Source organism: Opisthocomus hoazin, chromosome 12 (genome assembly GCF_030867145.1).
Source record: "Opisthocomus hoazin isolate bOpiHoa1 chromosome 12, bOpiHoa1.hap1, whole genome shotgun sequence".
NCBI classification, from domain to species: Eukaryota; Metazoa; Chordata; class Aves; order Opisthocomiformes; family Opisthocomidae; genus Opisthocomus; species Opisthocomus hoazin.
Window position 1 is genome coordinate 15,967,387 of NC_134425.1, and position 27,207 is coordinate 15,994,593.

The 27,207-nt window shown below is 56.4% G+C and overlaps 2 protein-coding genes across 6 annotated transcripts in view; one reads left to right on the forward strand and one right to left on the reverse strand.

The window, feature by feature from the left end:
- Window positions 1–5: 5 nt before the first annotated feature.
- EXOC3L1 (exocyst complex component 3 like 1) lies at window positions 6–8,210 on the forward strand. Of its 3 annotated transcripts, XM_075434257.1 has the most exons (14): window positions 6–94; window positions 495–655; window positions 1,725–1,944; window positions 2,191–2,456; window positions 2,571–2,851; window positions 3,011–3,128; window positions 3,310–3,435; window positions 3,543–3,643; window positions 4,032–4,142; window positions 4,258–4,387; window positions 5,334–5,456; window positions 6,031–6,186; window positions 6,575–6,699; window positions 7,170–8,210. In XM_075434257.1, the coding sequence occupies exons 1-14, from the start codon at window positions 52–54 to the stop codon at window positions 7,354–7,356; spliced, it is 2,148 nt and encodes a 715-aa protein (XP_075290372.1). In that variant the 5' UTR covers window positions 6–51; the 3' UTR covers window positions 7,357–8,210. The 3 variants fall into 3 exon arrangements, with proteins under 3 accessions (XP_075290372.1, XP_075290370.1, XP_075290371.1); XM_075434255.1 differs by having other exon boundaries at window positions 2,191–2,851; XM_075434256.1 differs by having other exon boundaries at window positions 2,191–2,851; window positions 5,349–5,456.
- A 4,537-nt stretch (window positions 8,211–12,747) lies between these two features.
- Window positions 12,748–27,207, reverse strand: part of PSKH1 (protein serine kinase H1) — a 37,305-nt gene continuing 22,845 nt past the window's right edge. For all 3 annotated transcript variants that reach the window (XM_075434258.1, XM_075434259.1, XM_075434260.1), the window contains exon 4: window positions 12,748–16,911. In XM_075434258.1, the coding sequence (XP_075290373.1) occupies window positions 16,594–16,911 (318 nt within the window). In that variant the 3' untranslated portion in view covers window positions 12,748–16,593. The remainder of the gene's footprint in view (window positions 16,912–27,207) is intronic.

Here is a 27,207-nt window from a genome sequence, read left to right on the forward strand (position 1 = left end):
ACCGCCCCCCCCCCACCCGCCCGGTGCTGAGGCGGGAGCGCGGCCGCGGCCATGGGCACGGCGGCGGGGGGCGAGAGCGGCGGCAGCCCCGCAGGTAGCGGGGAGGGGGGGGGCGGGTCTGCGTCCCCGGGGAGGGGGGGAGCTCCTCCGCCAAGACCCCGCCGCCTCCGAACCCCCCATCCCCCCGGGGTGCCGGTGCGGGCGGGGCTGGGGACGGAGAGCGGGCGGGGGGTGTGATAACTGCGCTGGTTCTCAGCCCCCCGCGGCTTGGTGCCCCCCCCGCCCGGCTCTCCTCCCTTCGAGCGGCGCCATCCCTCCGCTCCCCCGCCCAGGGACCCCCCCCAGCTCCCCGGGGGAGCGCCGGGGCCCCGGCCTGGGGGGGGGTGGGGAGACCCTCGCCGAAGGACCCCCCCGCTGCCGTCCCGCTTCCCACGTCCGGGCGCGCTTGGCCTTCGCGCTTCGCCTCGCTTGCTAACCCCCGGCTTCGTCCCCAGACCCGGAGTGGCCGGAAGCGGAGAAGGCCGAGAAGCTGGCGAGAGGAGCCGCTCTGAAATGGGCTTCGGGGGTTTTTTACCGTCCGGAGAAACTGGAGGGACTGGGGCAGTACCGGAGCCGGGAGACACAGCGGAACAGCTCCATCCAGTCCCGGCTGAAGGTGGGTGCTCGGCGCCTGACGCCTCGCCGAGCAGGGACCCCAGCCAGGCTCTTCGGCCTTGGGGCGTCTTGTTTCCCCCGCTTCTGGCAAAATCTTGTCCTTCAGCTGGTGCTTGGTGGGAGAAGTGTGATTGTTTTGGGGAAAAGATGTGGTAAACTCCCTCCCCACGCCCCTGCCCCGCACCTCGGCAGTGTCCGAAGGGTTAAAATGGGTCTCCGGGACCACCCTTCAAAACAAGATGCCAACGGGGTGCTCAGCACAGCCCGCATGCAGGCGTCGGCGCTCCCCATCGCATCCCAGCCCCGCACCGAAGGCTCTGCTTCCCCACGGTGGGCCGAGAGCCCCTGCAGCAGAAACTCCACCTCTGCACCGAGGTGTAGACTCTGCACCCCGTCTGCACAACCTGAGGAACGCTTTGCCTCAGGACCCCATCGGTCTGAGCCCCCCAGCCTCCTCCCGGTGATTTTGGAGATGGTTTCTCCTACCCCAGCAGGCAGGAGTTGTCCAGGAGGTGACTTGTTTGAAGCAGCGTAGCCTCGGAGAAAACAGGGCATGGCTGGAAGAGACGGAACTCCGTTTCAGAGGAGGGTTCAGACGGCTGCTGGGGTGCTGCCTGTGCCCTGGGGTGCACGCGTGGAGCCCTGCGGCCTCCAAATATTTTCCAGAAGCAAAATAACCTTTGAAAATTAAAGGAGAGACCTGGTTACCGCTCACCCTTCTGTCTGGGTCGCTCCAAAGTGATGCCCTTCTCCCACCTCCTGCACAGCAGCCGTTGCCCCCCCCACCCTGTAAATAGTCACCGTGACTCAGTTTACCCAGAGAGGGGTGAAGTGAACCCATCCTGCTGCTGGAGTCTGTCTCCTGAAGCTGGGTGTCCTTGGGTCTGATGGGACGGGGGTCACCGCAGGAGGTCTGGGAGATACGATGGCGTGGTGGCAGAGGCAGGCGTGACCTCGTGGGGCTGGAATTGCCTGCAAGAGAGACCTGGCAGGGCTGGGGCGAGCGGCGCGTGGGTCCTGCGGCCTTCGAGAGCTCCTCCACTGCCCTTCTGTCCTCTTCTGCTCCCCAGTCCACCATCCAGTCCTACCTGGAGGGGGTCGGTGCGGGGCTGGAGCAGCTGCGGTCGGCGGCCCAGGAGGTGCAGAGCGTCTGCCAGGAGCTGGGGGCTGCGCGGTGGGCCCTGCTCGACAGCGTGGACTGCTTCCAGGGCCTCCAGCAGATGCGGGCGCTGATGGCGGAGCACGTGCAGCTGGCCTCGGTGGTCCGGGTGCTGCCCCAGCTCTTCTCCGGTAAGGCACCGGCCTGGTCCTCGCGCGTTTGGGCTGGAAGGCACTGGGGTGAACTCCAGCCCAGCCCCGGTTGGGTTCGGAAAGTGTCTGGGGATGGAGATGGCACCGTCTCCCCGAGCCTGATCCGGCACGGTGTTCCCAGATCTCAGACCCTTCCCCTCGCCATCTCCCTGCGCCTGCGGCCATGGTGGTGACCCCCTTTGCCCGCCGCACTCAGTCCCGGCATCTCTCCTCCCTCTCCCACAGTCCACGAGGTTTTCTCCCACACCCTGTGGCTGCTCCGTGGGCAGCACCTCCTGGAGGCCCACGCGGAAGTGATGATGATGGAGCACCTCCGGGACAACATCCTCTCCCAGCTGCACCTCCGTGGGCTCTCCACTGCCCAGGCGACTGTGTTGTCCTACTTTGGTGGCCTGCAGGAGCTCAACGAGAGCCTGGCCAAGCAGCTGTGGGACATCGTGGGCAGCGGCCTGCGGCTGGTGCGTGAGGACCCGGCTCTCTTCGTCACCGCCGTAAGGATCATCGAGCGGGAGGAGAAAATAGATGACACCCTGCTGCTGGAGGCTGCCTTCCTGCCCCCCGGCCGCCCCAAGGGCTGGAGGCAGAAGTTCCACCATGTTCTCCAGGAGACCATCGCAGGAGCCCGCTTCCATGCTGCCCGTGTGGACGCTGAGGGGCCGGGGCTGGGCAGGCACCTGTTGGCGCTGCAGAAGGACGTTGTGTCCGAGCTGCGTGTGGTGAAGGACCTGATGGTCCAGTGTGTCCCAGCTCACTACAACATCCTCGGTGTCTGCACTGTCACCTACCACCAGGCCCTCACGAGCCACCTCCAGGACATCCTCCGAGAAGACCTGGACAAACAGGCCCTCTTCCTTCTCCTGGAGTGGGCCCTTCGCGTGTACCACAGGTCAGCAGGGGAGGGAGAGGTGGGTTGTCCACCAGCACGCGGGCAGGGTGGGAGAGTGGCTCCGGCTGCCCAGGGATGGCCACGGTGAGGGCAGAGGGAGAGCTGGGAGCCGCTGAGAAACACAGGTCTTCCCAGCCCTGTCCCACCTCTGCTTTCCAGCCCAGAGATGATGGGTCACCCTGACCTTCTCCCAGAGGTGGACGTTTCTGCTCTGGGTCCCTTGCTGTCCCCTGAGCTTGTGGATCAGACGGAGAGGAGATACGTGGTGAAAGTCAAGGTGGGTGAGCGGGATGGCAGGCGTGCGGCGGGCACGGGGAGCGATGGCCACTGCTGAGCCGCTGCCTGCTCTGACAGCAGCAGGAGCCTGGGACGAGGCCTGGGACTCGCTGCTATGTTGGGTCTCAAGGGAAGGGGTGGCCGACCTCTTGGGCTGACTGTGGTGGGTGTCCATCCCCCAGGCCAGCGTGCTCGAGTGGATGCAGAGGACCCTGGAGGTGGAGTTCAAGGAATGGTTCAGGGAAGAGGAACCCGAGATGGACCATCAGGGCTTCTTCCAGTCAGCCCTGCCCGTCATCATCATGCAGGTGGGTCCCCAGCACCGCGGAGCACGGCTGTGCTGAGAGCCCCCAGAAAGGGGGCCGAGGCCTGCAGCCTCCCACCGACTCGCCTCCGCTCTGCCTGCCCCGCGCAGATGCTGAATGAGAATATCCAGGTGGCCTCCTTGATCACGGACTCTCTGCAGCAGAAGGTCTACAACATGGCCTTGGAGGAGCTCGAGGGATTTCTGGGCCGGTCAGTGGAGCCCCTTGCACCCCTCCCCGTCCTCAAAGACCATGGGTCCCGTGGCCAAGCACCACAGGCTGCCGGTGGCCATCTCTGCTGTGGGGCACCCAGCACTGGTCCGGGTGCCAGAAGGCCGTCTGCCCACGGGGCTGCTGTCGGCTCCCAGGGCTTGCTGCCCCAAGCACCACTCTCCTGAGGGGTCCAGAACGGGTCCCGCTGTCCCACCCTACCCAACAACCAGTCACTCTCCAGCCTGGTGGCAGGAGCTGGAAAGAGCCAAGAGAGCTGGGAGGGTTGCGGGAGGCCCACGTGCCCCCAGAGCATCCCAGCTCCAGGCCCTTGTGGTGAGATGGCCGGGGCTCTGCCCACCGGTCACGGTTCACTCACTGTGTTGCAGTCTGCGGGAAGCCCTGGTGCAGTGCGGGAAGGAGCACCAGAAGGACCGTACCGTGCCCAAGTACTACGTCTCCTACCTGCTGGCCATGCTCAACAACAACCTGGCTCTCGGGTAACACGCGCCGGCACCTGGCAGCCACCCCACTCCCCAGCCCGATGTGGAACCGGTATCCCCCACCGCGCTTCTCAGGCTACCTGTCCCCTCCTTCCCTCTCTGTCTCACCTAGCTCCTCTGTCGCCTCCCTGCACCCCGACACTGCCCGCAGACAAGTCCCCGCATCCCTCCGGGCTGCTCTAGACAGGACACAGAAGAAAGCCTGCCAGCTGCTGCTGGAGGAGCTGCTCCTGGACCTGCAGGTACGGCCGTCCCCAGCCCCTGCGGCTGCCACCGTCCCATCGGGAACAGCCCTGCTGCTGCACCCCCGGCGAGGGTTTGTCCCTGCCCGGCATCCCCACCGTGAGCCCCACGGGCTTGCTATCGTCCTGTAGCCGTCCCTGCCAGCCTGGCTTCCAGACCTTGATAAACCGCCCGCTGCGCAGGCAATGTCTGTCGCCCTTCAGCACCACCCTGTATCGCTGGGCAGACGGCTGGTGGCCCCCAAACCAGTAACTGGCAGAGACCGGGAGCCACGGCCCCCCCAGCTGCCTGGCACTGCTTTCTGTGGCTCTTTGGTGGCAGAAAACCAGCAGGAGAGAGGCAGCGTCTGTGCAGAGGATACAAGCCCCTGCGTGACTGCCCGAGTCGTTTCCTGCCAGCGTAGCCAAATTTAGCTTTCCTGGAGTCTGGACCGAAAATCTAGTGGCACTGCTCTTTAGGGCTTGAAGGCCATGAAAGCAAAAGAGCAGCTAAAGGGAGAAATGCTCGCAGGCAGCGCGGAGAATGCCCCGGCCCCAGCAGAGACAGGGAGGGAATGTCGGCCTGCAGGCAGGAAGACAGGCAGGGGGGAGCTCAAAGCCCTCGGCCAAGACCACGTTGTGTCTCCCCAAGGGAAGTGGAGAGGACTGGAAATCCAAAATAAAATGGCAGCGGGACAGGCCAAAAGCGAGCGTGTGGGGAGCAGCTTGCTGCCCAGACCTTGGGTGCTGCCCACGGTGGGGCATCGTGACCCAGGTGAACCCCGAAATGTGGCTCTCTGGGTGTCAGGGAGGGGCAGCCCCAGTGCTTTTCTGCCATTCCCTGCTTTAGCCCGCTCTTTTATGTTGACTTTCTGCTGGCAGCGGGGGTTTGAGGGCCATGGCTGTGGGGTGCTGTGCAGCCCGACGTGATGCGGGGTGCCCCACGCTGCTCCTCTGCTTCTGTCAGCCCCTCTGCCTGCAGCTGCCGTCCTGCAAGTGGCTCTGCGGGTCCCAGCTCGTCAGCAGCATCTGCGAAGTGGTTGACAAGTACGCGAAGGACTTCTCCCGCGTCAGGAAACCCGTCTGCACGGTACGGCTGCTGCGGGATGGCCTTCGGATGGCCGCTTGTCTGCGAGGCGAGGAGGTCGGGCGGCGGAGTGCTGTGCTGGGGTACAGGAGATGCGGTCGCTGCTGGGTTGCTGGAGAGCCCGCGTCCTCCGGAGCGGCCCTGAGCACACCATTGTGCAGATAGGACGAGGGGAAACGGCCTCAAGCTGCGTCAGGGGAGGTTTAGATTGGAGATTGGGAAAAATTTCTTTACTGGAAGAGTGGTCGGGCATCGGCACAGGCTGCCCAGGGCAGTGGTGGAGTCCCCATCCCTGGAGGGGTTCAGAAAATGTGTGCGTGTGGCACTTTGGGACGTGGTTTAGCAGGCGTGGTGGGGTTGGGGTGACGGCTGGACTTGGTGATCTTAGAGGTCTTCTCCCACCTTAATGATTCTGTGATAGGGTTCCCCCCAGTTCTGCTACTTTCTCTGACCCTCTGGCCAGGGGGCTTCCAGCAGGTTGTCCCCAGGGCTGGGTTCTGCACCCAGCCCCTCTCCCTGGGCGATCGGGGGCTGACGCCAAGGCAATGCCCAGCGCTAACCGCTCTCCCTGGCCCAGCTCCTGCTGACGGAGAGCGAGCTCCTGGTGACGAGCCAGTACCTGCGGGCCCTCATGCAGAAGAAGATGGCGTGCAAGAGCGAGGAGGAGCGGGGCCAGCTCTGCGACCGCCTGCTGCAGGATGCCTCGCAGCTCCGTGAGCTCTTCTGTGGCCTGGTGAGAGGTGCCGGGGTGCTGCGGGAAGCCGGGGCTGGGCCACAGGAGGGGAGGGTCACGTCGCACCGCACAGCCAGGTCGGTGCAAGGAGCTCGGAGCTCGCCTCCGTCGGCCTCCCGCTCCCCTCCAGCCTACAGCAGATGGGGCAGGTAGAGCAGCCCACTAACGGGATGGGGTAGTTGTGAAGCCAAGATGGGAGGAACTGGCTGGATGAGGGACTCGGGGACCATTCAGCCTGCCCAGCACGGCTGCACGGCCTTGTCCCACCTCAAGGCAAGCCGGCCCCAATCGGTGGGACGCGCAGCGTGGGGAGACACAGCCCCAAGGTGCCAGGCCCCCCCTGAAGACCGGCTGCAGCTCACCAGTCCCCTCCCCCTCTCCCTCCCAGGGTCTGGACCGGAGCCGGCAGAGCCTGGAGGCTGTGTTTGCCCTGCGGGAGCTGATCAGCCTCAAAGACCCAACGCTGCTCAGCCTGGAGGTGCTGGGCTTCATCACCAAGTACCCCGACGTCAGGTAAGGAGCCCTGCTCAGCTCTCCCGCGAGATGGGGCAGAGGAGCCAGGCTTGGGCTGGAGCGCGTGAGGTTGGGCTGCAGAGCAAGGCAGAACGCTGGGCTTTTTCCCCCTTGTCCCCAAGGACTCCTTTTCCCCGTGCTCCAGATTTGAAGGGTTCTTGCAAAGACCCAAGGGCACAGATGTAAAGGAAAGAGCAGCTCTGCCGTGGCACTGACCCGTCTGTTTGGTGGCCAAACAAAGGGTGGGAAATCACAAAACGCCAGATTAGGAATGTCAGAATGGGCCAAAACCCCTGAAATGTCAAAACCTACTTCGTGAGGTTCGTGGGGTTATTTTCAAGCAAATTTTAAAGTTCAGCTGGTGCAACGTACCCGCTGTCCCCTGGCCTCAGCTCGGCCTCTCTGGCTGCCGGGAGGTTTGCACGAGCGCGGCGGGTGCTGCCCCAACTCACCTCTTGCTCTCTGCCCAGCGACGAGCACATCTCCACCTTGCTGGACCTCCGCGGTGACGTCTCCAGGGAGGTACGGCACATGGTGCTGGAAATGATGGCGCAGCACCCCCAGGTCCCGCCCGAGAGCTACCAGCCCATCTTCAGCACCATCCTGGTCCCCGCGCCAGAGCTGCCCTTCTGCCTTCGCAAGGGCAAGTGTGCCTGATGCTGCGCCCCGCAGCCCCCCCCTCCCCGCGGACGTACGGACCACCGAGGACATCTCCGAGGCTGCACGCCAGGAGCAGAGCAGAGAGGGCTCACGGCATCCCCTTCACGCAGCACTGGGACAGTCTGGAGATGTGCCGCCATCCTCCGGTCTTGCCTTGCTGAGCAGACCGTCCCCGGCAAGTCCTGGGAGATCCAGGTGGGGAGAAAAATCAGCCCTGTGGCTGTATTTCTGGCCCGCTGAGGCCGCAATGGAGGGCTCCCGGGTCTGGCCCAGTGCCTGCAGGAGAAAGAGGAGCCACAGAGCAAAGGAGGCTGCAGCTGGGGTGAGTCCACATCTCCGAGGGGCTGCACAGTTACATGGGTTTCCCCAAGCCTCCAGCCTGGCCGTGGAGTCTGTGACCGCCCCAGCTCCGAGGCAGGCTGGAGCCTCGCTAGACCCTGACGTGTCAGGAGGGCTTCAGCCCCACGAGGTCTTCCTCTGTTTCGGATCAGCCTCAAGGCCTGGTGCCGCTGCTCCCCCAGCCTGGGCCCTGCAGGGACGGTGGGGAGCAGCTCAGCCAGCCCACCGTGGCTCATGGCCACAGGGAAGGGCATGGAGGGGGTCTTGCCGCACCAGGGAGTGCTGCCAGCCCACGGGAGGGCACAGCTCTGCCTCTCCCCCATCCATCCTGACCGCTGGCCCTCGGTCACCTCCTCCCCGGGTGCCGGGTGAAGATCGGGAGCAAAAGGCATCTCTGTGCCTGTCCCTGCAGCACCCGGGGAGACCTCCGTGCTCCAGCAACGCTTCTCTGCCTGCTCCTGCCATCCTTGCGTGGCACCGCTGCCAGAAATAAAGCCTGAGCTCTGCAGTCACCCACCGGTGTCCAGGCTCTGCTCCCCGGGGGGCCAGGGCAGGGGTCAGGGCATGCGTGGGTGGCAAGGGGCAGGGGAATCCATCCCCCAGCTCAGCATCCCCCTGGGGATGGCTCCCAGTGCCACCCTGGGAGCATCACCCAGGGACACGGGGGACGATGGAGACGCTACATCCCCTCCCTCTGCGTCCAGGATGGGGGGGGGGGGGGGGGGGCAATATGCTATTCCCCAGCGTGCAGCCCCAGGGCGAGGGGTCAGGCAGCTGCGGGGGGGGGGGGTGGGATGCTGGGGTGGCGGGATGCTGGGGTGGCTCTCCTGCCCCGGGGCCACGGCTCAAGGGCCAGCCCTGGGAACGGGCCACTGGCCCCGGCTTCGTGGCCACGCAGGAGCACAGCCCTGGTGCTAGCGCCTGTCCTGGGACCTGCAGCCCCGCTGCGACCCCACCCGTGTGCCCACAAGCAGCCCCCCACCACAGCCTCCCCCCTGTGCTCTTACCCTCTCCAGCTCCACAGGCTGCAGCGAGAACCGACACAACTCACTGCAGCGATAGCCCAAGCACCCCAGGGTGCTTCTCGGCTTGCAATGGAGGGTGGGTGCTGGTGGGCACACGGGATCTTCAGAGATCCCTGCCTGCAGTTTAGGGCAGCCTGGGAACACGGAGCTGGAAGCCAGAAATGCCAACAGCAGCTCCAGAGAGGGGGCAGGGGGCCGCTTCACACCCGCAGATCCGCCAGGTAACGGAGCGGGAAACTCAAGGCCAGCCCAAAGGAAAATTCGAGGCTGAAAACAAAATTCCAGGCCAGGCACCAGGTTTTCAGAAGAAAGCAGCTTTTTGACCCAAACGGGTTCTCGAGGCAACAGCAGGTGCAAAAAACAGTAAGTCTCATGTTCACACGTGGTCACTGGGTTAAAACCCGGTCGCTGGCAGCTCCAGCCAGAGCTGGGCATGAGGAGCCCGGGCAGGGGAGCAGGATGACACTGTCCCAGCGTGAGGTGGGGGGGGGCTTTTTCCTGTACCAGTGACAGGAACGCAATATAAAGCCTTCGCTGCCTGAATCGCAGCCCCCAAAACGTTGTGATCATCACTCTCGAATCGAGCCGTTGCAGAGAACGCATGATGCTACAGAGGCACTGGGGGGAAGGGCTACAGCCCACGAGTGGAAGGAGAAGACAAGAAGGCTGGCCCACGTGCTTGGATTTAGGAAAAAAACCCAAAACTGCTGAAGTACAGCCAAGGGTGGAGAAGTTTTAGCTTGGCTGGGTAAAACCAAGCTTCATGTAGTGGTCTGCTCTGCAGGGAGCAACGGGAGCAAACCAGGGCTTGCGGAGAAACCTGGGAAGCTGCTAGCGTGGGCTCCTTTGCCTGGGAAAGCCTCGCCTGGGATGCAGGGGAGAAGGGCACGGGGGCCGAGCTCCTCAAAACCTCCCCTCCGGCTGGCGCAGCAGCATTCTGACAGCCAGAATGCGCTTTCAGCCCGTGGTACCCGACCCGAGCTGGTCCTAGCTTCAGCTGGCTCCTGAACGACCGTGAAGCCAGCTGCAGGGAAGGGGGACGGGGACAGGCCACACCGGCAGGAGAAAGCGGTGGCCAGGTGGAGCTTCCAACAGGAACTGGCTAATGACGGGTCGCTCGTTCTGCATGTCCAGGTCACCATCACCCCTGCCACCGCTGGGCCAGGGTCCCTTCGCCCCTGGAAAATCACCTCCCTTCCAGGAGGACACGGCTCAAACGGGGGCAGTTCTCGCTTGGTATTACAGGTTTTTTATGGTTTCACCCCTAAGAGCTGCTTGCAGCGAAACCAGAGAGGTGAGGAGGTGCTGTGGGCAAACCAGGGTATTTCTCTGGCCCTCTGTGCCACCAAAGAAAAGCGAACAGAATGCCCCAAAGTGCCCGTTCAGCTGCAACCCCCCTGCCTCCCGGCATGAGGCTGAGCGCTGGGCTCACCCGGAGCCTCCCCGCAAACACCCCAGCCCCGCACCAGCTCTCCCTCCGGCAGCTCCCTACCCTGTGGCCGCACGGAAGGGATGCAAACCCTTCCACAGGCACGGTGGGACCGTCGCTCCCAGCTGGGACAGCGCTGCCTTTCAGCCATCCAGGGGCCAGAAGGAACGACAGCAGAGTGGTGGGGTACACGGAATACCTTTACACGACACAGAGTACACAAAATAAATAATTCTGTACATCTCATCGTAACATTATGGACTAATTACAAAGGTTCAGACCTCAGCCTGCACGACAGTCCTCAGAGTAAAGGCAGGACTCAAAAGGCAAGTCACAGCAGTGGATGTTTCTCAAAATTGCCTCGTTAGGAGGCTAACGGGACGCAGCTGGAGTTACTGTCAAACCATTCCAACCCAGCACCGGAAATCTGGCGACCGAAAATAACAGCAAGTGCCAGAAGACTGCCGGTCCCGAGAGCTTCCCGGGAGGTGTCTTTCCGTAGAGAGAGGCAACAGGAAAACTCACGGCATCTGGGCGTCCAGGCGGGAGCGGCTGTTTCCAACATGCCTCGCTGGGGCCAAGCCCCACGGTGCTGTGCCACCCGCATCCCGGCTGCTTCACTTGGCGGGGGAGGTGTTCGCAGATTTACTGCTGGGTGAGGCCCCCGCAGCGCCCCGGAGCTGCGCTCTTCATCCAGGCTGGAAGAGCAGACCGAGCAGTCAGGGAAAAGCACCGAAAACCTCCCAGGAGCGAGGCAGGCGACTTGGGGCTGGGTATCCGGCACCGAGCAGTACAGGCACTTGGTGATATTTTCTGGGAGAAAGCTGAGGTGGGCAGAGGCCGGGACGTAAGCACCCTCCCTACAAACCCCTGGGCTCCCGCTGCTGCCAGGGAACAGTCTGGAACTCCTCCAGAGGGTGTGATCCCTCCCAAAAGCCAACCTCCAGGTTGCTCTGCATCATTTAGGAAATGGTATTAAGTCAAACAATTGAGATTTTGATTTACCCTGCCTCATCCTCTGAACCTTTAGTTTCGCCTCTCCCAACTACAAGTAGAGGTAAGAGGCCCGTAGCAGCCATGCACTAGTTGTCCGAGGTTGTACAACATCACCTTGAGCTGAGCCGGCGCCGCAGGGTCCTCAGAGGGAGCCTTCTCCCACCTGCAAGGCACCGTACAGACGCTTTTACCTCGCTCCGGGACTCACCATGGCTCCTGCAGAGCCAAAGCCAGAGCTGCTGCCCCGTAGCCGAGTTAACCATGATTCCCATTCCAGTTTGTGCATCACAGAAAAGTTGCCTATATTGGTACCTCAGCCAAACCCCCCGGTAGAAAACAGGATCAAGTAGTGGAGCAGCATATAAGAATGAATGTCAGTTACCAGAGCGGAAAATATCTGTACCTAAAAGAAGAAAATACCCAAATTCCAAAGAAGTGAAGAGTCTGAGGGGTCATCATTTCCAAAACAAGCAGGTGACGCAGGCTCTACGCTGCAGCTGGTTCACCCACCGCCACTGCAGGCAGCGGGTCAGAGCCCTCCTGCCCGGGCTCCCCCTCATCACAACGCCGTGAAGCCGTCCCTCACACATGGCTGGACGCTCCCGAGAGCAACGCAGTCCAGGAACGGGCAGGAGCATCTGGATGCTACCGCAGCTGCGGTGCTCAACGGCACAGACTCCTCCCGGACGGAAGGAAGGGGGTTTCTACCGCCGCCAGGCTAACATGGTAATTTTTAGAAGCCTGAGAAGTAAATCAAACATGGACAAGTAATTGCTGTTTTAGCAAAACGCGTAGAAAAATACATTACAGACTCAAAAATCGGGATGTGAGTCAGCAGACCACCTAACATTATTTCTGAAAGACCTTTTCACGTTCATTTCCAATAACCCTCCCAAAAATATACAACCCAAGGGATCAACAGGCCATGTTCTTCGAAGCCATCATTCTCTCCCCCAAGAGAGCAGCCGAACTCCCCGGACAAAATGATGGGACTGTCCTACACAGCACAGCTAAGTTCCCAAAGACAACCAACGATAACTCCTTTATAAACTGCATTTCCCTCAAACGGAATATGCTGGGAAGCAGCACCCTGAGCTGCTCCATCGTGTCTCACGGTGGGAGGGAGTCCCAAACCTGCTGCTTCCAGCATCAGCTTCAGCCTTCGCTTTCTGCTGGGGTCCCCTGAGATGTCTCCCCAAGGCAGGGTGCTGGGGAGCATCTCTGTCGGACACCGGTGCGTTTGACTGCACGTGATTTTTCCCTGGCGCTGAGCATCCCTTCCAGCGAGTGCCTGCAAACTCCTACTCGTACCTCTACCGTGGGTTAAAATGCTGCTCTTTGGGATCAGCACAGGAGCAAACGGTGCCTCGCCGAGAAGGCTGCTGCACGTCCAGGACCGGCACTCAGCACACCAAACCCAGATTCCTCTCCGTGACAGCATCTCACCCAGGGAACGTAACTGGGAGAGGGCTGTTCTTGGGCAAGCACCCACTCCAGTTTGCCACTAGGTGTCATTCCAGCTTCGCTTTCACTGTACAAACACCAGTACGGAAAATAAGCGTGCTCCTTCGGAGAGATTTGCCGCGCCCCCCCCCCCGCCCCAACATGAAGACTGCAACTCTGCGATGGCCTGGACCATGCATTTCCTACCTGCACTCTCCCGGCTAATTCAGCACCAGAGGAAGCCTTCCAAAAAACCCTGGGAGCCAAATTCAGAACCACCATTAGGAGCCAAAGAAAGAGATTTAAAAATTAAATGAAAGAGAGGACATTTCAGAGAGAATTTAGCTTCTAAAATCCCCAAACAAGGCACTCCCGAAAACTCCTGAGGCTTACAACAAACCGAGAGCTGAGATGCTCCTGTGGAATACATACGAAGACAGATGATTGAGACAATTCACAGTGAAGAGCTCTGTAGAGGGACAGACTGAAGGCACCTGAACCACTGCTCAAAATCACAGCACATTGACTGTCCCCCCCGCCCAGACCAGCTGAAAACGTGCCGCAACTGCAAGGATAAAAGCACCCGAGGGCAAGGACAAAAGCACCCGAGGAATTGTTCTTGAGCTGGACCTTGCAACGTAGCCTTTGGACCAGCACAGTTTTCCGGACAGAGTGAAAACAGCAGGATCACCGAGGATGCCAACGGACACTTGGACGGAGCTCTGCTAGTCAGCCCTCTGCCCACACGTGTCCTGGTCTGGGTACAATAACTCCTGCAAATACTGAATGTAGAAAAAGAAGAGAGATTGAGCCAAGAGTTCTATAAGCAAATGATGGAAGGAAAGCCCGTGAAAATTCTCCCCAGGTTTACATTGATTTTTCCATGCAAACAAGAAAACACTGCATTTGTAAACTGAACTGAAGTTCTCCCTAGAAAAGACAAACCCCCTTAGGGATGGGTTTGGTCCTCTCTGCAGCTCCCTGGCAGCGGGATGCCTGGGGACCACGAGCACCCCACACCCCGACGAGGCAGGCTGCAGCTGCCCAGTGTTGCTCACGTAGGCAAGGGATCCTCCCTTCGGCCATTTCACCTCCCTGCTCGCAGGGCATCGCCACAGAAACCTGAGGGTGCCAGGAACCGACACAGCAACACCCCGCTCCCCGAAACGCAGCCCACGAATGGCATCACTCTGACCTTTCTCCTGGTGGAAAAACAATGGCAGAGAAGAGCAGCAAAGCAGAAATTGTCACAGATGAGAAGATTTCTGTTCTGCTTTGTGAAGGTGGAAAACCAGCTCGCTCAGACCAGAGCTCGAGCTCCTGACCTCCTCTCCACCTTCCTTTATCCCCCACGAGGGAAAGCATGAAGGAAGAGCATGGGTAGACATCTGCTCAACATCTGTGCACTTGGATGGTCAAGGAAAGGCGCCCAGGCTCCAGAGGTCTTGGCTCAGTTCATCAGTGTGACCTCCTTGCGCAGGGAAAGTATCTGTTTTCAGGATAAACATGCTGGGTGATTCAGGGAGGGCCACGAAAGCACCCAGGAGGGAACAGGGATCACAGTGGCTGGGTGCGCTGCTCCAAACACGCAGGAGCCTCTCGCGAGAGTCGGCTCCGAGGGGAGCACCCTGCCAGCTCTTCACACAGCGGGGAAGAAGCAGCTTCCAGCTGCTATTTGTCTCAGGGTGGCTACTGCTTTTGGAGAGCCGTTGGCAGGAACACGAGCGGCACTGAGTCATTTACGAAGCGACACGCGGCAAGCTGCCCGTTTCGTCAGAAATCACCTCTACTTTATAGTTCACAGTAATGAACCGGGGAACACTAGGTGAGAAGGTAAAAGAAGCTGAAGAAATATTTTGCAGTCCACAGAGCTAAAAAGAAACAATTTTCAGTAATTCTGCGGTACCCATTAACGCTGATGGATGAAAGATCGCTTGTGATACGGCAGGATGATCGCTCAGAGACAGGGCAGTCTGCAGCGGACCCAGAGTTTTCAAAATAATATGCAAAACCATGCAGAGGATTTACAATTCACCCCTGCCACACACACTGGCTGTCCTCAGGTTTCCTCCATTGTGCTCCCCACCACAAGCTGGGGCACATCGAGCTCTGCTCACAGCGGTTACGGCCCATCCCAGCTTTGCAGTGGGAAGCCCATGCCTAGAAATTCCCTTTTTTTCCTTAGCACAGAAAACTCCGTCTTCTACCACTGAAGCTGCGCTGCTTCGCTGCTTGCTGACCAAGAGGGGCTGTGGCCAGTGGAGTTCGAGCTCCCTGGAGATGCGACCGGCCGCTTGAAACCTGGCTGACGGGACAACACAGCAGCACAGACACCAGTCCTGGGTGGAAAGGCCACGCTCGCCGGCCCCTGGAGCTCGCACAGCCCGCGCCTCCAGCCCGGAGCTGAGCAAACCCGTCCTAAGTGCATGAAGCAAACCGTATGGCTTCAGATGAAAAGTTTCAAAAACCAGCATTCTGCTTCACTGCAGCCCTTGTCTCTGCTCTCATGAGGGGCAGAATCCACACTGAGCCTGTGCCATCAGCCCCGCTGCTCTGACTGCTGGGCAAGGTACCTCTCGGCAGGCTTGTGCCAAGCTCAGCTACGCAGCATCCACCTTCCCCGAGAGGTCCTTTGCACAAGGACCCCGCATCACCCACCTAGCACAAGGAAACCTGAAAGACAGCTTTCTCCTGCCAAATTTAAGTCACACCTAACAGCTCCAAGGCTTTTCTGCAGCATTTCCAGGGCATTGTCACTGCTGAACTCCAGGACTGGACCTCCACTACTCGAGCCCCTACCCTGATGCCACAGAGCCATTTGCGGCCATCCCAGCAGGTCCCACCACCACTTCACTGCCCCAGCGCAGGGGACAGCAAGACTGGGGCAGAACAGGCACGCAAAGCAGGGGAGGCCCATCAAACCCGCAGGCAGGGAGCAACACCTGGAACCACCAAAGCTTTGGGGAAGTGATGGAGCCAGCAACGCCAGCTTGAACAGCGTGAGATGTGTGACAGGTCACAGAAATGACAGGGCCATGTCATGGCAAGAACGAACCCTGCATGGTAGGCACTGGTCCTGCTGCAAACAGCGGAAGGATAATTCCAGGAGGACAAAGAACCCTCCAGAACCTGCCTTGCCAAAGACATCTCCCTGCGTACCATGAAGTCCCTGCGGTACGATGATCCTGTTCCCACCCCTCTATCAGATGCACCCGCCCAGTCTGGATCAAAGGAACCAGGCGCCGGCTCCGGGCTCGCAGCGCTTCAGCCCGGCAGCTCTCACACAGCTTGAGTAAACCCTTGAGTCACCAAATCGATGGCAGCCCTCGGGGGACACCTAGCAGCTGCCCAGCCGTCACGGAAAACTGCTGTCTGGCACCTCCTCGGCGCCGTATCGGGATGAGGAGCTGGTGGGCAGCACGCCGGTGAGTCAGAGCCATCCGGCTCCCAACTGCATGTGACTCACACCAGTTTCACTGCAAACACACCACAGAGTCTGACTAAACCAGATCAGAATTTGTGTATATATGATTTTTAAATACATATACACACCCACAGGTGTATGTGCACACACATAGGTGCATGTACACACACATAAAGTGGTTTCTTTTGTTTTCATATGCAAGAGAGAGAAACTTAATGCTCTGGAATTAATAAATAACTATGAACAACCAAGCTCCCGGGCTACAGAAAGAGCTCTTCTCCCCACGTGGCTCCTTAATTTGTGTAGCACTTGAGGCTTGGAGCCGTGCTCCGAGCCCAAAAGGGCTCCCCGGTTCGCCGCACGAGAGCCCGTGACACAGCTCGCAGGGTGCGGTGCCCACCACGAGACTCCCTTTCCTCCGCACCGGGGGACACCTCCTCATGGTGGAGGATACACCTGGACAGAGGGAGGGAGGGAGGAACCTGGATGTTCCTCACTGAGCCAGCGTGCGGCAACGGGTGCTGCGCGCCTACGCCGCAGAGAAGACATCGGAAAAGACGCCTGGCAGGTCCCTGTGCTCAGCCCGTGTACTGCTGCTGGTAGCGCAGGTTGAGCTCTCGCAGCTCCCGCTCCCGCACCCGCCGCGACTTGTTGGATTTGGTGGAGCGGCTGGAGCGGGTGGACTGCGCAGACTTGGTGCTCTGGCAGCGGGAAGATGCCCTCTTGAGCAGGTTTTGCGAGATGGAACGGTGCAGGTTCTTCATGGAGGACGAGGCTGCCATGCTGACCACCCACGGGTGCTTCAGGGCCTGAAGGGCTGTCATCCTGTCACTGGGGTCCACTGTGAGCAGACGATCGATGAAATCCTTGGCCAGGTTGGACACACTGGGCCAGGGCTGAAACACAAAGGAGGTGATTAGAATGAAACATCCCGCACAGCTTCGCTAATTAATTCCTCCCACCCCAAAAAGGCACTTCAGGGCATTTGGCTCCTTCCATTCTCTCTTTCATCCTCAGATCTTCCAAGCTGTAACTAACAGCATCTGCCCAAGGAGAACGAGACACAATTACTTCAAGAGCCTTTTAGGGGGAGGCAAACACCTATAGCCACGTGTGCCGGAACTGTTTCATTTCTGACAAACTACCGCATTCATACTAACATGGGAAGTGAGAATATTTCCCTCAGCAGGAGGTGAAGGCAGGGCTGTGGGCGAAGCTAGGAAGCAAGCCGTGGCAAACCCCGCCGTCAGGGCGGAGTGGAGGCGGCAGCACGGCTAGCGCACAAACCCCCGGCGTTGGACGGACCCAGCCAAGAGCAGGATTCTGCAGTCGCCGGGTGTCATGTGGGTCTCACCCCTCGCGAAACCACCAATGCTGAATTTTTCAAGCAGACAGAGACCACGTCCCAAGTAGAATTAAAAAAAAAAGCCCGAGCAGATTGATGCAATGAAGGGAAGGCTGTGATACAATAATTAAGGTCATGTACAAGCACATACGTGTGACTGAGTGGAAACAGCATGTGCGGTCAAAAAGAAAAAGGCTGCTACTCCGCGTCTTCCATTGCTCTCTTCCCTTGGTGAGGGAGAAAAGCACCCAGCTATTTTAAAATTCGGGTCCACCAACTACGCAGTCAGATATAACGTCCTTTTCTCGTGCCAAGGTCTAAAAAAGGTATGCCCGGATTTTTTTTCCTGAGGTCTGCAATTTATTGCTGCTGAAAGCAATTTCCTCTTTCAAATGACTGGAAGGCACCGGCGGGAGAGCTAATCCGCGGGAGATGTATAACGCAAGGCAGGACAGTCCGAGAGCGACAGCTCTGCTCCTGGCCCCACACCACGGACGCCAGCTCTAGCTAAGGAACCGCTGCCAGGATGGTCAGGGGTCAGAATGTCTGATTTTACAAGCGACAACTAAACCAGTCTGGTGTACTCAGCTGAGCTAAAGCGGGATATATGAGCGCTGTCAATAACTACGCAAGAGAAGAGAGAAAATGAGACGAACTACTCGACATAAAGAAAATACTGGTACGTGAATAAAAAACTACAGATGTTCCGGAACGTATTCAGGATAGAAATGGCAATACCTCTATTGCCTGGAGCCAGAGGGCTCAGGAAGAAGGTGCAGCCTTCTCCTGTGGCTCAGATGCCTCCTCTCTGCTCTGAAACCATTTCCAAAACGCCCTCCCCTCCACGTCTCAAGAACAAAATCAGTTTACAAAAAAAATTTTTTAAATACAACCTTTCCTGTCTACTGCTTTCAAATATAATAAGTTTGTCACGACCGGCCTTCAATCGCTTTTTCTTAGCCAATGGAACACATCTTGACAACAAACAGCAGGAAATAAACAGGCGCTTGTTAGAATAGAACAGGGACAGTCTGTGATCAGAGACTCATTAAAGTGTTTGTTTTTATATAAAGAGGATAAATAAAATAGCAAAAAAACCTTTCCCAATGTAGCAAAAACCACAATGAAGGTTACCATTGCAACTGAATACGCTGGTCTGTTTTGCAGAACTATGGACCCTTCGAAGCTCTTTATAACAACAGAGCCAAAAAGCCAAATCTGCCTCTGCCACCGGGAGACATCAATCACTTTTCAAGCCTACAGATATCCCACCAGCCTTCTGGGTAAGGCGCTTCCTTTGTTAACCAACAGCGAAGGAATCAGCCTGCAGGGTTTCATCCTCAGTGGCACACTCTTGGACAGCAGCAGGCTCGTACCGCGTGGTAACTGGCAGGTCAGCACAGCACCTTCCCGGTAAACTCCAGCTCCAGGCGACCTTTGGGTTCTCTCTTCCATAGACGCGCAGATCCAAACGAAACCCAGCAACAAGAGGTTGTGCCTCCACTTTTACCAGGCTTGACTTCAAAAACTTTTTAAAAACCCCTATTTTCTGTAGCTTTTTTTTTTTAGACTCATTTAAGGTATCAGCTACTCGTACAGTTAAAATCACAAATTCGTCATTACCTGTCCACACCCCGTTAACCTCCAACCACTTCTTTCCTTGTCCTCCTCCCAGCAGGCAGAGAGCTCACCTCGTTCCGCCTCCTTCACAGAGGACTCATTTTCTGCTCTCCAAAGAACGCTGATGAGAGGTCTAAGCTAACAATACGTCTATCCAATTCACCGCTTTAACTCAGCCACATTAATTGCTGGCGACAATTCTACTCTCCTTGCAACAACAACTAGTCAAGAGCTCTTCACTGTCATCTTCGTTACTGTTACCAGCCACCAAGATGACTTAGATGGGAAGAAACACCCCAGGGAAAACAGTAAGGTTGGAGTCGTGTGAACGTGTTTTCTCCATTTCAAAGTATCTATCTCAAATCTTGTACCTTTCTGAACACTGTCCCTCACAGAGGTACAATCCTGCCAGGATCTCCATCCTCTCCTCCTCACCTAAATCCCAAGAGATGCAAGGCACACACTCAAATGACAAATACTTGAGGACTGACACAGCAATGCTCTTCTTGGAAACACACCTTCAGGACATGCCAGAGAGCGTCACTCCATCTCGCAGAGGTTGGGCACTGCACAGGCCTGGAACGTGGAGCGACCCGAGAGCTGTTTTGCCATTCGGATGCATTCAAGCTTCAGCCAACCGATGGCTGCCCGCCACAGAGCAGGAGATTCTGGCAGGTGGAACGAGCCCCTGAACACCAGGAACAGCATCACTTCAGTCATTTCGAGTCATATTAAAAGATGTCAAATGTGATAATTCAGAATTTGAAGAAATCCATGAAGAACATATCAGCCTGAAGACCTAGAAACTGTGAACACACAACCAGCCTAAGCCTCGAGAGGCCTGTGCATTGCACCAGCCCAGTTTAATGAAACCTAAGGGAGAATAAGCTCCAAACAAAAGTGGACTGGATTTCTCACTACTCCAATTACTCTAGCTTCACAAACGTTGAATATGGAGTCCTTGCAATTAGATTTTTTGTTCTGGTCAGCAAACACAAATCGGTTTATTGATCTGTTTACGCAGCCAGAGGTTTCGTTTGCTGCACCATACACATCTTCGGCTTTGTTTCACTGAAGCCCTTTCTTGTTTTCTTCAAAAATAGGTAAGGCTACATTCTACTGAAGCACTGAGTGGAATAAATCGAACGGTTTTCAACCCCAGTCTCTGGAGAAAAGTATCCACTCTCCAGAAACCTTGCATCAGTTGGCAAACCAGCAGCTTCAATTTAGCCAGAGGCCGGGAACCCTTCTGATGAATACTGCAAGGCAGCAGCAGGAGTCTGTGTAAAAGCCGAGGAAGGTCAACAAAACCGCCACGAAGAGGAAGGGAAGCCACCGACACTTGTTCACCTTGCATTCCTGTTCCTCTCTGAACCAATTTCAAACCCAATGCAGCCCGAGCATAACTTCTACGCCCTTTCCTCCGTTAGACGCATTCCTCAAAAGGTACTACAGTAGTTCTGGTGTCTTTCTACACATATTAAAAAAAGGTAGAACAGCCATATCCTGCGCAGAGCCCGAGCAGAGACCTCCTACAGGTGACCAGCCTTTCAAACCGCTGCCATCAAGTCCTCTGTCTGGGGGAGCCAGACACAGCAGCACCCACTTCACAAACCTCATTTTGCATGTGACAAACACTAGATGGAGACTTAGTTTGACACTGGAAACTATCGACCTGCACGTTGGAGGACTGAACATCCTCTGGAAAGTCATGTCTGTAACTCCAGAATTTAGAAGAGTGGCTAAAAACATGATCCAGCAGAATTAAAGAAAGGGGGGAAGCAGAAGAGCTGCTGTAAGTAAACCTGAATAACTCACCCTGACACAGAAATACCAAGGGTCCCTGCAACGACCAAAGGAAACTCAACAGCACATCTTTACTCTCGTCTGCAGGCTCAGCAGAGAGTCAAGGAGGATGCCTTGCCATCATTCTGCTCTCCTTGATCTAACCATCAGAAGCACTGGCAAAGACCTACCCGCTCGTGCTTGCAGGCCAACAGCTCTCAGGTGCTCTCTCCTCTGTTCACCAGGCAGGAGCAGGACTGCCGGGCTTCCGAGATCAGAAGAGAGGAGATGCAGAAAAGCCTAGTACTGCTGCAAGCCATAAAGGATCCTTAAATTAAAAAACAAAAAACAAAAACAAAAAAAACCACAAAACCCAAAAACAACCAACCCCAAAAAACCCCCACCAAAACCACATCCTACCTACTAACCAGGACAAATCTTGGGGCATATGGAGATCCCCAGGAGCAGGGAAGACTGCCGAACTCTCTCTAGTAACTGTGAGGATGTTTGAAACGGAAACCCAGCAATTAGTAACTCACGACCTCCGAGATGAGCTGTGCAGTCATCCAGTCCTCGCTTCTATCTTTCATGCAGAGCTGCTGTATGCAACAACCGAATCCAAGAGGTTCGGCAGCCTCTCGGGAAGAGGGGAAGGAAGACGGGCTGTAAAGATGTATATGGACATCATACACCTAAGCACTGCAGTTACTCGCAAAATTCCCTCCTCTTCTGAGTGCCTGTCCCCTGGTATCCCTCCAAGCCCAGGTGACACCTTCCAGCACGCTGCACCTTCAAAGCCAACCTAGAGGACCACCACAGGGTCACTCAGGTGGCACAGGGTGGCCATTTAATGCTCAAACTCCAAAGCCTCATCATGCTTCCATTGCCTGGCAAAACAGTGAGTGAAGTCCAAGATGGCAACCAGGCAACTTTCAGATGGAGCCAGTTCTTACAGGTGACCTGCTTGAGCCTGACTACAGTGTTCTCCAAGCTAACAGCAGCTCCTCCCTTTCCATCTGAGATGTCTCGACTCCACAGTGCAGCACTCACTGCACGAGCCTACACACACACACACGCTGAAGGTCCTTGACATCATCTTTAGAGATGCCAAGCCACAGCGGGATCTTCCGGTTAGTCCCGTGCAAATAAAAGAACCACCAGTCACCTGAATATCAAGCCTTGCTTTTAGTCTTGACAGTACCCACTGCAGGAAAAAGACATATTGAGTTCCTGATTCCTACCCAAGCTACGTGTTGCTTTCAGGAGAACGGATATGAGCTCTGAAGACAACATTACGGGGAAGGCGAGGGGCAATCCTCTGCAAAGGCCTGAAGCTCCCGTGCCAGTTGGTCTTTGCAGAAAGATGAAGCCCAAAGGATGTTACCACAGCTGCAAAAGATCACTCTTAGGCCAAAAATCCTGTGCCCCAGCGCCACCGATTCCTAGGAAGAGTCTGACCAAGCGCTGGAGAAGCCTCAAGGCACCAGAGAGGCTGAGAAGCCCTACCAGTGTTCCTGCCAGGTTCACCTACAGAAAACCATCAGACGGCTACTTTAAAGTTCTAGAAGACAAAAAAGGTTTATTGGGAATGAGCCTGCCCCAACAGACAGACTGGGTTGAACGGGTCCACTTGGTCAGAGGGACTGCCTTCAGATTGCGCCCTTATCGCTCTTCAGAGCGACGCTCCATGGCACAGAAGATAGCTACGCTGCTTCTGTTCTTCATCCACTTGCTGATACTGCACTCCCCATCACACCACCACAGACGGCTTGGTTCGTGCAACCAAAGCGAGCCAAATGAGAGAGCTTCTGTTAATCTTTCTGCTGGGGTTTTCAGCCACTGTTCCTTGGCATGAATCACCGGATGGCTGCAGAAGCAGCTCCACCAGCCCAAGGGAGTACCTGGCACGGACTCCAGAATTAGCAGCACTCACAGCACGTACGAAACTGCTGCCACAGCCTGTCTTACAGCCCTACCGACACCGGGAGAAACGCCTGCGGTGGAGGTTTGCGGCTCTGGCCCCTCAGCAACGACAGCTGCCACTTCCAAGGTGTGCCAGCATTTCCCACAACAGCATCTCCTCCATTTCCAAGCGGCATAAAACACGGGGCGCATCACCGATCTGCAGCTTCAGCCCTGCTAGATAATAAACCCAGGGGAAAGCAGCCTCATTTACAATGCCTTAAAGAGCTCTCAAGTGTGCTATGGTTTATTCAGGCTCCGGCTCCGAGCCTGGAGGAGGAGGAGGAGGAAAAGCAAGAGATGCTGTTATGAGTGTCACTTAGGCTAGGTGATTGCGTGCAGTGCCGGGCCCTCTGCGATGAAATCCCATCACCACCCCTGCTTGTTATTCACATCAGCATAAAAGCTATTGAGGCACCATCCACATGGGGAACAAACAACGCGTTGTTCTCCGGCTGGAACAACCAACCCACCTCTTTCACGTACAGCCAGAGCGAGCACGGACCTGGCGTATGCCGCAGAGAGCTCCCCACACGCGCATCTGAAATGAAACGCTGACCTGCGTTACCAGCGTGAGCCTTCTCCTCTAGCTAAACGAAACCCAGGCAGGGACGGGAGCAGAGCTGCGTGGGCAGGGCTGCTTTCAGGGCTGGCTTTAGATCCCAGAGCCGAGCCCCTGAATTTTACCCTGCCTGGGACGGGAGCGCATGCTGCTGTCAAGCGGTCACCAAAACCTGTACCGCAAATCGGCTAACAAGGTAACTGGTTTATGCTGGCTTTTGGCTTCTTCTCACCTTAAAACACACAGAATCACAGGACGTTAGGGGTTGGCAGGGACCTCTGTGGGTCACCCAATCCAACCCCCTGCCGAAGCAGGGTCACCCAGAGCAGGCTGCACAGGACCGTGTCCAGGCGGGGTTTGAATATCTCCAGAGAAGGAGACTCCACAACCTCCCTGGGCAGCCTGGGCCAGGGCTCCATCACCCTCAGAGGGAAGAAGTTCTTCCTCATGTTCAGACGGAACTTCCTCTGCTTCAGTTTGTGCCTGTTGCCCCTTGTCCTGTCGCTGGGCACCACTGAAAAGAGTCAAGCCCCGTCCTCCTGACACCCACCCTGCAGATATTTGTAGGCATTTCTAAGGTCCCCTCTCAGCCTCCTCTTCCTCAGGCTGAACAAGCCCAGCTCCCTCAGCCTTTCCTCGTAGGAGAGATGCTCCAGTCCCCTCCTCATCCTCATAGCCCTCCACTGGACTCCCTCCAGTAGCTCCTCATCTTTCTTGAACTGGGGAGCCCAGAACTGGACACAATACTCCAGATGGGGCCACGAAGATGTTTCTGATCCATTTTCCTGCTGGACACTAGCTCTTTAAAGTATTTCTATTACAGTCAAGTTTCCAAGCTGCTTCCCCCCCCCCCCCCCCAAGTAATTCTTTTAAATCAGATTTCAGAAGCCTGTAGATTTCAGTAGTGCACCTTCCCCCCACTACACATCCGTACCTCCACGCCGGCAGGCCATGCAGACACTGCTCTTCAAGAAGTTGCGGAGACCACCCCTGACCCAGGCAGGTGGAATTTTTAATACAAAGGAGTTTGTGAGGGATGTTAATTACACACACCAGGATGAGCCTTTCTGGCCCTGCAGAACCGACGTGGGATGCAAGGCTTGCAACAGCGGCTTCCTATCCTACGGACACAGCCGGCCATCCCAACGCTCGGAACTGTGTACATGTCCCTGCATATGTCTCTGGTCTATGTTCACCGACTGCTGCTGTTTGCGGCCCCGCTGAAGACATCTGGACCATTAAAAACCACTATAAAAAGTCAGTCTGGACAGCGATGGCGCCAAGGTGTCACAAGCACGAACAGCAAAGGCATTTTTTTTCCACAGAAGTGACTCAATCTAACCCGTACGAATTGCGCTGGAAGCTGGGCACTTCTCTCCATCTTCTGCCGTTTCTCAGAGTAGCTGCATTTTAAAAATCAGATGTATTTGGCGGCAGACAAGTGACATGCTGTTACTTTGCAAAAATAAATTAACCAAAGGTCCGCAAGTATTCTCTGCCTCGCGCCTTTCACACATTCACACTAACACAGCTGTTTTGTCTAATTTCGGAGGTTCCCGCTTGACTTTGGAAAACAGAAAGTGTCAACACCGCAGGAGCAGGTTGGGGACAGCAGCTGTGAGACATCACGTGGTGAATCAGCCCGGGACCACGCTGCGGCTCCAGCACCGAGAGGCTTGCACTGTCCCAGGCATCGCTGAAAGAGGTGATCAAAACCAACCAGCTCAAAAAAAAAAAGAGCTGAAACAAAAAGTTTCCAGTGAAAAGATGTAACATGCTAAAGTCTGCGCAGGACAGATTCCCAAGCATTCGGCATTAATTTGTTGATGTGGGGAGGAGGAATAAAGCAAAGATGAAAGAGGAAAATACAACAGCCCTTTAATAATCCACAGCACTATAAGTACGCGCAGCCATCTGGTGCTGTGAACTCCTATAACCCAGCTTTTCGAATGGAAATAGCCAGGCGATTTTCCCCGTACAAGCACTGAATACTCAGCTAGAATAATGCAGTAAAATTACAGCCGCTACAAGACCAATAAACACAAAGCTTTTCTCTACAGCCAGGGATGCCTCTTCTAACTGTACTGCCTAGGGAAATAGCTGGCCTGTTAAATTGGGGTAATACCACGTTCTAGCCTGGATTGCTTCACATCTATGTCTCCAAAATGTGTCAGCAAGTTAGACACAGGGTACTTGAACCACTACCTTGACTGAGAAAGCTCAGGGTCAAGAGACCTGGACTCAAAAAGCATACAGGCGAAAAGACGAGGTCACCGAGTACAGACTGGTGGAGACTGCCATCAGAAACACAAACGGGGAAAGCGGCAGGGATTTCCGCAGGTATTGCTGCAGCACCAGCTCACACCAGCGTCTGCAGTAACTACACCGCGAAACACCTTTCCCAGTCTGTTCACGGCATCTGGGCATCCCGACATGGTCAGCGCTTTTACTCTCAACAGGAAACCTCCACATTGTTCTGAACGATCTTCTCTCACCCGGATTGTTATCTTACGGGATGCATTGGCTGAGACCTGGAAGTGAAGTGAACACACGTTTCTACGCACCAATTCAGAGTAACAGTTTAACTAAGGAACAGTGGTCCTCGACAGGGAGGAATAATCTTCCCCAGGGAGGAAGAATCTCTTTTATCCTGTCGATTAGTGCAGCAGGGGGATGAAGAGATAAGCTTATAGCCTTCCACGCACACCCTCAGTCCCTCCTGCAGGCTTCCAGCTGCCGGTGCACAAGGCCTGGGCGCTTACAGGAGAAAGAACAATGGGCAGCAAATCCTAAGACAGCCTTAGCTGCTAGTCCAGCCATGTCCTGCTCCCTGGCTGGGCTGGCCTCAGCTCTCCTCCGCTGCTCGGGACGTCACGGAGGCCCCATTAACCTCCTCGAGCCCAAGCACAGCACGCAGATGAGGAGCTGTGCCGAGAACACCGGCAGTGCCCGGGCTCCAGCAGAACAGCAGCGCCTGCTTCGTGCCCCAGCTTGCCCATCCTCTCTTCCTTACAGTCACCCTTTCCATTTCCAGCCCAGGCACAGGTCAGGGGAGGTGAAATGCCCCTTCTTCCACCCAAGCACTTCCCAAAAGCCCAAGTTTCGGTATCTAAGTGCTTCCCAAGTTAGGCCAGTATGGCCCAATCTAACGACATTCCTGTTTCTCTCCCAGAAAGCACTGCTTTGGGTGGGCAAGATGGATATAAACTATTGCCGCTTCAAAGAGTTTAAAGTTCTTAAAACATCAGGAGACACTAAAAATAGATTTGCTTGGTCTAACGCAGCTCAGTCGGGGTGACTGGTTTACAGCTGTCTTTCCTGCCACTATCTGGGAAGTTCTTGCCAGAATCCAGAGCAGGACAACTGTTCTGGATCCCACTCCACGACATTTCTCCTTAATATCTTCTCAGCTTCTTTTGGCATCCAAATTATTCAGTGAGGGAGACTGTGATCCTGCTGAACAACAAAGTATGTCCTCAAAACTGCACATACACGAAAACGAAAATTTAAAGTAGCAAGGACAACTCCAACCTCCCTGGCTTACACATACCTAATTCTGCAGCTATAATCTTAGAGCGAAGTCATTTTGTTTTTCCTGTCACATCCCACCCTGTTTCCTACATCGGTGTTTTTTTTTCCCCAAAAAGATGATCGTAAGTTTTCAGTCTGCTGCATGGAATCACACTAACTACCGTCAAGCCTGGCCATCCCCCAGCTGCAGGAGGATGTGGAGAAGATCCAGTGAGGGCTGCCAAGATGACCAGGGGTCTGTGGCACACAGCCTACAGCAGCGGTGGAAGGAGCTGGGCTTGTTCAGCCAGGCAAAGAGAAGTCTAAGGGTGACCTAACAGCAAATTACATTTATCTGAAAGTAGTTACAAGGCTTACAGAGCCACGTAGCAGGTCCAAGTGATACAA

Coding starts and splice junctions, on each gene's coding strand:
- EXOC3L1 (XM_075434255.1), top strand. CDS start 52: ATGGGCACGGCGGCGGGGGGCGAGAGCGGCGGCAGCCCCGCAG. Junction 1,945..2,190: donor GCTGCCCCAGCTCTTCTCCG/GTAAGGCACCGG, acceptor CCTCTCCCACAG/TCCACGAGGTTTTCTCCCAC. Junction 4,143..4,257: donor AACAACAACCTGGCTCTCGG/GTAACACGCGCC, acceptor TGTCTCACCTAG/CTCCTCTGTCGCCTCCCTGC.